This window comes from Dama dama, chromosome 30, assembly GCF_033118175.1.
Source record: "Dama dama isolate Ldn47 chromosome 30, ASM3311817v1, whole genome shotgun sequence".
NCBI classification, from domain to species: domain Eukaryota; kingdom Metazoa; phylum Chordata; class Mammalia; order Artiodactyla; family Cervidae; genus Dama; species Dama dama.
Window position 1 is genome coordinate 16,339,930 of NC_083710.1, and position 12,041 is coordinate 16,351,970.

Consider the following 12,041-nt stretch of genomic DNA (forward strand, 5'->3'; position numbering starts at 1 on the left):
CTTCTCTTGTTAGTGCCATTTAATTATTGAATGATACAGTATTAAGGCAGAACATTTTTTAAATAAACCTCCTGTTTTTTATGGCTATATTTGTTTCATAAGATAGTAATTCTCAGTCGCTTAAGCTATTTTAAACTATTTTTAAATGTTGGAAATGCTGATGAAAAAGCTGTATTTCATCAGCATAGCTAATAAGTAGGTTAACTAATGTAGTTCAACACAACATCAATATTTCTTTGACTTTGAAATTTTGTCAGTCCAGTAAGTCAACATGAGTTATCTTCTGAGATTCAGAAGCACTAATTAGTCGTTATAGATGTCATTTATTAATAAAGATAAAAAGAAAGTTATTAAGTAAATGCAATTTTCTCTATAGACAAAACTTCTCAGAAAATGGGATCACTAGCAAGAAACAGAATAATAAAATTGGAATCATTGTCTTAGAACCATAAAATTTTAGATTCGGGGACTGTCTTAGAGATAACTTAGGCAACCCGCCCTCACTTGAACAGATGAGGTATGATATATAGTTGTTAGACTCTTTCCTCAGAGCATGTAGATAGCTAGGGATTTTAATATATTATGCATGGATACTTGTACATCACCTTTAATTTCTGATTGGAACATTAATATCAGATTAAAAATGAAATTTTCGGGTTCTGATAGTATGGTCCCTGCCTACCAATATGAGATCCTGTTTGGGCACCATTGCCATTTTTCTTACTGTAGCGTTTGCATGCTTTATTGCCATTTATCTCTCATAAAAAATAAGTGAAAAACCGGTAAATGACGGTACTGCTACTGATAAGTATGGATCTCATAACTGAGATGATGGTGGGAACCATCAGACATGCTAACTGTGGACTTTTGTTAGGTTCAACTGAATATTCATTGCACATGTTTGTTCAGATTGAAGAGAGAGAGCAAAACTAAAGAAATACAGTGCTGGAAATGCTTCATTAAAATAATAGCTAACATTAATTAAATATGTAATTAGGAATTTAAAATACATTTAGTTCTGTTTGAAGGTCCATGCGCCACTTTTATTCATTTGATTTTTGCACGTGTTTTCTGGACGTCTTTATGTATTAAGGGGTAATTGCATCAGTTGGAGAATGTGTTTTGTGTTACTATGGTAAGTACATCTTAAACCTGTTTTTCCCCAATTTTGCAAGTTCCTGGTTGGTGTGACTTTGAAATCATACTGCTTTTAAGTATATATTTTATTTCTATTTAAAAACTCTACCCATTTAGGTGTAACAAGAAGTGAATTCATTCCTCTGGGTTATAATAAATATCCTCTATCTTCTGGAATATGGAACTTAATGAACCATAAGATTCCTCCTGCTAAGTGGCCAGTGTTCTCCTAACACAGAATCCTAAAGTCCACAGAAGAAATTTCATAGTAGCCTGTCTTAATATTTCAAGAAATTCCATAAAAGTATTATACATTAAACAAAGAAGACCGAACGACATGAAACACATGAATGAATCTCTAATAAACTAAAGTCTCTGTAGAAATTTGAGTTTAAAAGGGTGATCAAAAAGGTTGAAGGTTAGGAAGTATTACCTTTTGTCCAAGTGACATCTAGAAATTGTTGCCAAAAGACAAAACAAAAATTGTTTGGAGTAATTCGTTTATTTCTTAGATGATAAATGTGAAGGTTTGGAGTGTGTGTGTGTGTGTGTGTATGTGTGTGTGTGTGTGTGCGCTTGCCCCCTATATCTATTGCATGGCTTGATTTTATAGTTATTTAAGTATCTGAAAACTTTATGTTGCTCACATACCAGAGAAAATTGTCAGTATAATAGAAAAAATAATTGCTGGAATCTTCTTTTTCTTAAAATTCCTCAACTTTTATCAATGTTAAAGAGAAATACTATTTTTTAGATAGTCTGATTTTGTTTTCAAAATCACTTTATAAGCTCTTGCTTCAGAAAGCTGGTCATACCATTCTGTTGGTTGTAGTTTTTAATCCAACACCAATTCTAGACTTTTGACAAATTTTGTTTTTATTTCAGATGATTTTTTTTCTTTTTAGTCTATTTCATTGCAAAGAAACCAAATGTAATTAAAAGAAACAAACAAATAAACCATGTATTGCTGACACTAACAAGACCTAAATTCAATTAGTCTGCATGGTATTGCATTAGTTATCTTAAGGGAGGCAGGGAGATTGGATTTACAGAGAATATGTCAGCTCAAGTGGCAGGTTGGTTTCCAGCATAATGTACAACCTCTTTTCAGGAAAGATATACTTCCCAGATACACATATAATGAATATAAGAGCAACAGGGACATCATCAGTGACAAATTTTTTTGTTTGTTTGTTTAACACTGCAAATTCTAGTATAAGAATACGTAAGACGCAGAAGATAATGTCTTATTTTTTAAATACGATCTAAAACTACTCTTCTCAAGAATTTAAAGCTTTTAAATATTTGAGAAAGACTTGATACAACCTTAAAACGATTTATTTCAATTATGTAGAGCAAGGCTTATTCATATATCCCTTTATCACTTCGAATATCCTAAACTAATCTAGGGCCCACCACACAGCAGATATAAGTTTGGGTTTATAAAGCAATGATCCTGATATTTTAACAGTTTACTCAATTGTGCTTATTTTTAAATATGTTTGTAAATCAAAGCAAAGCAGCTTTCTGGGTTTCCTGAATTGCACAATTTCTTTTGCTCAAAGGATACTTTGTGAGACTGTAAAGGACTTCGTTGCCAAAGTAGAGAAGGCACATGAAAAAACGCTGGAAAAAGCTGTTGCAGCCGATGCCGTGGCCAATAAAGTAAGCGGGACACGTTCAGGGCGGGAAGGTCTTTTGCAATGTGAACATCAAACTGTGTTTTACAGCTGCATTGATTAAGTGGCTTTTCTGCCAAGGCATCTCAAGGCAAGAGAAAATTGCTTTTTTATCAGATATGAGGATTTCAAACATATGCTATTTTTTTCCTTTTCTTTTGGAGTATAATTGCTTTATAATGTTGTGTTAGTTTCTGCTTTACAATGAAGTGAGTCAGTTAGAGGTTTTCAAATATCCCTCTTGGCCCTCCCTCCCATTGGTATGTACGAAAACTGCATTGCTGAAGACCAACAATCTGAATTTGATAACTCACCTCCTTTTCCCCACTGGTTGACATTTTGAAGGAGAAATGCACAGTAGTTGGGTCACATGGGGGAAATTGCTAGGCCGCTGGTGCTCCAGTGGGGAAAGGAATGGCTTTCCATTTCCAGGCAAACCTTGACCACCCAAGTTCCCTGCCGGATTCCCCAGATGTTATAGTCCTTGGCATCTTTCAGGTTTCTGTCTCTTGCTTTGCCTTTTTTCCCCTTTGTGAGCTGTCTTAGGCTAAAATAAGAACAGTTTACTGAACCCTGAAAGCCACTGTCTTTGCTTTTATTTGCTAACAACAGGGCATTCTTACAGACAGTTTGGCTCTCTGGGGCTTTGCAAAGGCATGATCTCCCCTAGCTGCGGATAGTGGTTGGATTGAGTGGAAGGGAAAGAAAATGGAAATAATACATGTGAAGTTTTCAGCCTCTTTCTCTTATTTTTCTACTCTATGGAGAGCTTCAGAAAACAGAAACCTTGTGTCATCACACGTTTTTCTCCTGAGTATTTCCGCTGTGACTTTGTCTTGGCCTGTGATCAAAAAAAGGCAGAGAGGACTGGAAATTTGTGTGGCGATAAAAGGTATATTAGGCAGCAGCATCAGTAGCTTTGGGCTTCCCAGGTGAAGCTAGTGATAAAGAACTTACCAGTGCAGGAGACAGGAGATGTGGGTTCAGTCCCCGAGTTGGGAAGATCCCCTGGAGAAGGAAATGGCAACCCACTCCTGTTGTTCTTGCCTGGAGAATCCCATGGACAGAGGAGCCTGGCGGGCTGCAGTCTTAGGTTCTCACAGAGTCAGACACGACAGAAGCAGCTAAGCAGCATGAGCCACACTTTCAGTCCCAAATGTTTCTTTACCCTTAGGAATTCAAGAAAAGCAGAAGGAAACAAGGGCCCAGCACTAGTTTTTCTTTCTGCGTCGTTATTTCTTATCCTGGGCACATCCCTTTTCTCTTTCTTTGAGCCAATAATCCCTTAAATACTCACACTCCTTTGCAAAACCAAAGCTTTGAAGGTGTAAAGACTCAGCCAGGCTTGGCAATTTGTGATGCTCCAAACAGTGCCATAGGTTGATCACTTAAAAAATGTTTATGCAGTGTTTTGTGTGAATGAGTGTGCCAAGTCTCTTCATTCATGTCCAACTCTTTGCAACCCCATAGACTGTAGCCTGCCAGGCTCCTCTGTCCACGGGATTCTCCAGGGAAGAATGCTGGAATGGGTTCTATGCCCTCTTGGAGGGGATCTTCCCAACCCGGAGCTGAACCCTCGTCCCTTATGTCTCCTGCATTGGCAAGCAGGTTTTTTTTAACCATTCACACCACCTGGGAAGTCCATGTTTTGTCTAATGTATAGCAAATTTTGTATAATGTATAAATTGTTTATGTAATGTGTCACTTTATCATGAAATTTTCTTTGTTTTCTTTTAAAGAAAAATACTTTAAGAGGATTGTAAAGATTTTTCACCCATGCAATGGAGTTTAAATAGTTCTGGAAGTATAAATCAGTAGATTTACAGAATAATTGTGCAGTTTTTAAAAAAATTTAAAGTTATTTAGTCCATAGTTATCTAAAGTATAATTTATAATATATAGCCAATTAATGATAATGGCTTCCCAGGTGGCTCAGTGATAAAGAATCCACCTGCCAATGAAGGAGACTCTGGTTCAATCCCTGGATCAGGAAAATCCCCTGGAGAAGGAAATGACAACCCACTCCAGTACTCTTGCCTGGAAAATCCCATGGACAGAGGAGCCTGGTGGGCTACAGTCCCTGGGGTCACAAAGAGTCAAACACGACTTAGGGACTAAACAACAAAATTAATGATAAACATCAATGTAGGCATCTTCCCTCTAAAAAATTGAAAACCGTTCAAATGAACTATCACTTTCCATCTCCACTAAATGAACATTCATCACTGTTTTTGTTTTCTTAGTGTTCCATCCTAAATGAGAAGCTTGAACAACTGCTCCAGGCTTTGCACACAGAGTCCCAGTCAGGTCCAGTTCTCCCAGGCATCAGCCCTCTCATGGTAGAAGAAGATGCTGTGGAATCTTCCAGCGAAGAATCCTTGTGTGAGAGCAAGGAACATCTCTTGGATCACACTACAAAACCCTCTTCCCAGAAAGCTGTCAAACCAAGGGAGATAATGCTGCGGGCAAACAGTTTAAAGAAAGCAGTGAGGCAAGTCATTGAGGAGGCCGGAAAAGGTACACGTTAACAAAAGCAGCTTCTGAAGTTAACAACATGTTTATTGCAAGCGCAAGAGAGTTTTCATGTTGGTCAGACTGTGTGTGCTCGGTCGTGTCTGACTTTACAGCCCCGTGGACTATAGCCCACCAGGCTCCTCTGCTCATGGAATTTTCCAGGCAAGAATGTTGGAGTGGGGTGCCATTTCCTACTCCACGGGATCTTGCCTCCCACCCCCCGCCAGGGATTGAACCCACAACTCTTGAGTCTCCTGCATTGGCGGGTGGATTTTTTACCACTAGCACCAACTGGGAAGCCCACTGGTCAGACTAGACACATGTTAAAAGGATTTCGGAGATAAAGTACACTGAAAATGTTAAAATAAAATTACAAATTACTTTTAAATCATATTTCTGAAATTAAATTTTTTAAACTGGAATCTGTTAAATTCTTGAAAGAAAATCAAGCCTATAAGCTACTTTGAAAATATTTTCTTAACATTTATCTCTTAAATGTTTATGTTGCTTTTTTAAGAGTTTTTTAAAAAGTTCCACGTGTTTTAGTTTTTCTGTATTCCTGTAATATATGTACTTCTCTTAGAATTTGAGGTAGTTGACTAAAACTTAACTTTAAATAATATTCAGAAACCCTTTATGAATTGTAACTTGTAGTTAGACTTGTCTTTCATCCTCGAAGTTCTTAGATTAAATTTTTCTTTTCTGCTAAAAATATAGTTCTGAGATTTTAAAATATTTCCTTTTATAGTCTCTAGTATTAATACTTAACAGACATCACATGACCCCAGAGTTCACTGCCAATCAGTGCTTATTTGTGAATGGGAAATTTCTTTGAGTTTATATTTCAATTTTCCAAGCATATGTTAATATTTATAGATCTTAATTTTGCTCATTCAAACATATTTCTCTTCTTGTTACTTAAAGTGATGGATGACCAGCCAGTTCACTCCTCTGAACTAGTTAATCAGTCGTTCGATTATGATAGCACAGAAACAGATGATTCCAAAGATGAATTAAAAGAAGATGATGTGAAAGAGTCATTAACTGGTAAGAAAACTGTGATAAGATTATTTTGGGATTAGATAAAATGTAATTCTGCTTTCTGTTTTTGAACAGCTTATTAGTATGAAATAAACTATTTGCATTTTTATTTTTAACAAGGTTTTTCAGAAATTGAAGCTTAGATATTCATGAATGCTGAAATAATGAAGGTAACGTTGTTTAGACTATTGTCAGGTACTCTCACATCCTTTTTCATCATTTAATCTAGAAATCATCATAATAAACTAAGAATTTGGGGACCAAACATGGCTAAATATCTTAATTTTCCTTTAGGAAGAGTAACTACCAAAACTGAAAATTTTAACTTGTTTTAGCCTTCAAATCTCTTTGAGAATAATATGGAAGCTGCAGGCCTCATAAGCATAAAAAATGGCATTTAAATAATTCATTGGTCCCTTGAGTTCTATTGATCAGCCTAGATGGTTGATAATCCTTATTGATAAATTAAATCATAGGACATCTAGTTACAACCCTGTCTCTACTGAAATTGTTTTTGCCAGGGAATTAATATAGTTGCCTGAAGACTATTAACTATTTCTCTACTTTTCCTGTTTTAACTGAAGATGAATTTATACTTTTAATTTTTCATATTGAATAAGGGAAAAGGTATTAATTTACTAGAATATAAAACAAGCAGAGTTCTTAATGAAGGTGAGAAGATAATATGAAAATAACATAGTACGAATGAAAATCAGTACTATTATATCACAACCATTTGCAATCATTAAATTTTTGCTTTTACTTTCATTACATATAAACTTGGGTAGCTTACTTAAGTTCTGGGTGTCCTCATTTGTAAAATGGGGATAATAATGTACCTACTTTTTTGTGATGTTTAAAAAAGTTAACACCCTTTATGTGCCTAGAACAGCTCTGGATACATTGTGCTAAAAAGGAATGTTTGCCGTCAGTGTCACTATTATGATTATTGCTACTGCTTCTGCTGGTGTTGCTACTAACTACACTAACTCTGAAAGACTAGTTCTTAATTGTATTTAAAACTCCTAGAAACTTTGAAATTGCAGCATATTATAGACCTCATGTGTCTGACATATAACCAGTTCTTTCATATTTTACAGCGTTTTTTTGGACCTTATTTTAGACCTTTTTAGACCTTTTCCAGCACATAACCCAGTTATATTAATTTAACCTTTGACCTTTTCGACCTTAAATAGCCCCATTGCAAAATATAATGCGGGCAGGCGTATTTTACACCCTTGACCAGTGGTCTCTGAGCCTTGGGTTACTCACTGTCACTACAACCCACTCTCGTTGTTGTTCAGTCTCTAAGTCATGCCTGACTCTTTGCAGCCCCAGAAACTGCAGCACACCAGGCTTGCCTATCCTTCACTATCTCCCAGAGTTTGCTCAAACTCATGTTCATTGATTTAGTGATGCCTTCCAACCAGCTCATCTTCTGTTGCCCCTTCTCCTCCTGCCTTCATTCTTTCCCAGCATTAGGGTCTTTTCCAGTAAGTCAACTGTTTGTATCAAGTGGCCAAAGTATTGGAGTTTCAGCTTCAACATCAGTCCTTCTGATGAATATTCAGGGGTGATTTCCTTTAGGATGGACTGGTTTGATCTCCTCGGAGTCCAAGGGACTCTCAAGAGTCTTCTCCAGCACAATTTAAAAACATCAGCCTTCTTTACAGTCCAACTCTCACATCCCTACATGACTACTGGAAAAACCATAGCTTTGACCATACAGTCCTTTGTTGGCAAAGTGATGCCTCGACTTTTTAATACACTGTCTGGGTTTGTCATAGCTTTTCTTCTAAGAAGCAAGCATCTTTTAATTTTAATTTTTAATTAATTTTAATTTTAATCACTGCAGTCACCATCTGCAGTGATTTTGGAGCATGCTTTCATGATCAGCTCTAACTGTTAGAAAGTTTTTGTTCTGTCAATGTATTGAGCTCTATATTTTCTTCCTTAAATTTCCATGGTTACGTTATTATTAAAAAAACTTTTTGTATGATCACGTTAACAGAAACAACTACTGACATCTGCGTTGTGCTTTATGGTTCAATTTTACACACATCATTTCATGATATTGCAGATGGCTCTTCGATGAGATAGCCCTTACTGCAAACAGCTTTCAGGGCATCATATCCTCTTCCCACACATTGTATGTTCTTTTTCTAGATTCTGTCTAGTAAATTATCTTACCAATCTAATGTGATCATTTTAAACCTTTTGTTTTTCTCATTAATGGTCAATATGATGCCCCATTAAAATATGATGCCCCATTTTGAGCAGCATCTTCCAGATATTTCTGTAATGTAATAGCACACCAGTACTCATACACTCCTCATTCTGGACATAGTGAATGGCTCTTTAGAGGACTGGATTTTCAGCGCTCATTGGTTTTGGTTTTCCAACCACCTACCATCCCATCTTACTATACTGTCATGAATTTGATGCTTCCATTGTAGTCTGCAAAGAAAACCAAAAAAATAGAGATAGAATAACGTAGATATTGTTATTGAAATAAGCATAGATTATGCAAGTCTTTATGGTGCAGCATTTGTTCTTAGTTTTTGCCTAGTATTCCAGTTTATTGGGCATCAGTATTGGAGGACTGTTTTCTGAGTTAAATCATTAACTTTATGAAGCACATTCATTATATTATTATTGAATAATTTAATTATTTGTATGTCTGAGATGTGTAAAATACACATTAATATGATCAATGATATGTTATGTTTAAGAAGAGCCATGAAACATTAATTTAGTTACCTGTAGTGAAACATCAATCTTGGTCACTAGAATGCTCTCTGGTTTTTTATAAGAGATGAATATCAAAAGGTTGTTTTTATAAGAAATTAGTTCCAGGGCTCCCATCTGTCCAAAAAAAAAAAAAAGAGTTCTGTTCTGTTCCTTTTCCTGAGTGCAACTGGACAGTTTTTGAACAGAGATGAGAGTGTAAGATTAATATAGTTAGTTTATAATTAGTCTTAGCAAAGTAAAGATAATAAGGTTTTAGAGTATTTTTAAATTGAGTTTGAGGATTACTGTTTCTTTTAAACACCTGCCAACTGCCGCTAAATTAGTTAAAGATACTATTTGATCTCCATTAAATTACACCAGTTTAGGTAGAATTAAATCTCTTTTTATTGTTTACTTTGAGAATAATTCTGTTTTGGAATAATTTTTTTAATGAACTTTTATAAGGATATGATAGAACTGTTTTCTTTGAGTAAATGGTTAATTGAGACATAAAAGTATATTGATTTCATTTGAAAAAATAATATTTTTTCTCTGGGAAGTACATTAATTACATTTGATTATTTACTCAACATTTTTGAGGAAAGGATTGCATTGGTAATATACACTGCAATATATATGTTCCATCTTCCAAGATTGTCAGGTGTCAAAATTTCCTCTCTTTAAATATGGATTGCTCACTTTCAAATTAGGAGTATCATTGACCTTTAATTATGGTGAAAAGTGAAAGTGTTAGTCGCTCAGTCATGTCCGACTCTTTGTGACCCCATGGACTGTAACCCACCAGGCTCCTCTGTCCATGGGATTCTCTAGGCAAGAATGCTCGAGTGGGTTGCCATGTACTCCTCCAGGGAATCTTCCCGACCCAGGGGTCCAGCCCTGGACTCCTGCGTTATAGGCGGATAGTTTACCATCTGACCCTATTGATCATCATCTATTTAAAATGAGAGATCCATACAGCTACATGTGACACATTCCTTCCACATGGTAAATCCCAAGAAAATGAATAGAAAATGGTAGAAGAATAGGTAAGCCACAAGGTAATATTTTCAGTTCTACTGATTAAACATGTATGAAATTATTTTATGTCATCAAGTGTATAGAGACTTGCTCGTTCTCTAAAACAACTTTATGAGTATCTCTTTTTAATCTGGACTTTTTGCCCACAGTTAAAGGTGCACCTCGGTCTCCAGATGGCCGGTCTGGTCGTTCCCAAACTGATTCTGGCCCTGGTGCCCCTGTGGCCGCCAGCAAGGAAAACCTCCCTGTGCTCAATACCAGAATAATTTGCCCAGGTAGTACTGACTCTGAAACACAGTGTATTTTTCAGTATTTCTGTGAAAGTGTATAAGTACTCATCTTCATGAACTGTATAGAGATGTTCTCATAAAGTGTTCCTTTAAGAGAGTGTTCTTAGTAGTTTTAGTAATCAAAGCCCAGATCCTTAGACTGTGGTGTGTATTAGAATTGCCTGGAAACTCTTAGAAAGCATATTCCTGGCCCCTGACCTGAGAAATTTTGATTGAGTAGCTCTAGAGTGGAACCCAGGAATCTGCATTTAAGTCCTAAGGTAAATTTGAACTTATATTTAACGAATTTTTAAGTGTCCCTACAGCCTTCCTCTTAGTTTTAAGCCACAAGTATCTGTAGTTATTTTTAGACTAATAATATTGCATCATTTTGGAATATCTGAAGCATCTGTTTCAGCCCTGAGAAGGGCTTGGGATTTAGGATAGCATTAGTGGAAACTGAGGGATGTGTATGGAAGTGGAGGGAGGTAAATGTAAATGTCTCAGAGATCTCCTTAAGTACCATTTGTTTGCCTTAGTGAAAACTTTCCAAAATTCATTCCAGAGTAGTTTGGAACCCAGATTACACCCTAAAAATCAGTCTCTTCTACAAATGATTTTTAAAGGTGTATCACAATTCAAGAGTAATATTTGGAGACTTTATTGTTGTTTATAATAGTCAAAAAGTGGAAACAACCCAAATATTCATCAGTTGATGAATGGAGAAGCAAAATATGGTGTGACCATACAATGGAATATTAGTCATTAAAAAGGATGAACCACTGATATGTAACATAATTACCCTTGAAAACATTATGCCAAGTGAAAGAAGCTCGACACAAAAAGACACATATTATATGATTCTATTTACATGAAATGTCCAGAAGAGTCCAATCTATAGAGAAAGAGAACTTTCGTGGTTTAGTGGTTTCCAGGATCTGAGACCTGGGGGCCCTGGAAGGAATGGAAAATAACTGCAAACCCATATGGGGTTTCTTTCAGTGGTAATAAAAAGTTCTGAATCAGGTAGTAATGATCATTGAACAACTTTGTGTATATAAAACTTCATTATATACTTTAAAGGGGTGAATTTTGTGGTATGTGAATTATATCTTAATGAAAATATTAAAATATAAATGATAAATCCAGGATACATTTGGTTCCGGAAAGGAATCTATGTCTAGAGGTCATATCTCTTCTTCAAACCTGGACCTTTCTGGATGGAAGAAGCTGTACATATGGCTAACCTTAAAACATTTTAGAAAATACTACGCTTTTCTTTGGAGCATCTGAAATATGACTCTTCACCTTTTCAAGCTGTTTTTCCTCTCACCAGCATGGTTGTTTTGTTCATTTATTTACTTATTTAGACATAAAGGGAACTGGAATAGCCATTGTATATTTGAAACTATGAGAGTAAATGACAGAATAAAGTTAATCTTGATTATTTGATAATCAGGTAAACTTTGTAACTAAAATAATGAACATTTTTAAGAGGAGCGCTTTGTTGAAGAAAGGAACGTTAGCTAAAGAAAGGACTTTGTTTCCTAATTTCCTCTTTCCTTTTTGTCTGTCTGTTTCCTGAGGTCCTTATTCCTAGTGCTTCTAGCCCTAACATTTGGTTTGCTAAATC

General features: G+C 35.8%; 1 protein-coding gene across 1 annotated transcript in view; it reads left to right on the top strand.

Annotated features, from left to right (window-relative positions):
- Nucleotides 1–12,041, top strand: part of DGKH (diacylglycerol kinase eta) — a 208,970-nt gene that overhangs the window by 149,472 nt on the left and 47,457 nt on the right. The window contains exons 15-18 of the mRNA XM_061133431.1: nucleotides 2,703–2,802; nucleotides 5,060–5,333; nucleotides 6,255–6,377; nucleotides 10,289–10,414. Of these exons, the coding sequence (XP_060989414.1) occupies nucleotides 2,703–2,802; nucleotides 5,060–5,333; nucleotides 6,255–6,377; nucleotides 10,289–10,414 (623 nt within the window). The remainder of the gene's footprint in view (nucleotides 1–2,702; nucleotides 2,803–5,059; nucleotides 5,334–6,254; nucleotides 6,378–10,288; nucleotides 10,415–12,041) is intronic.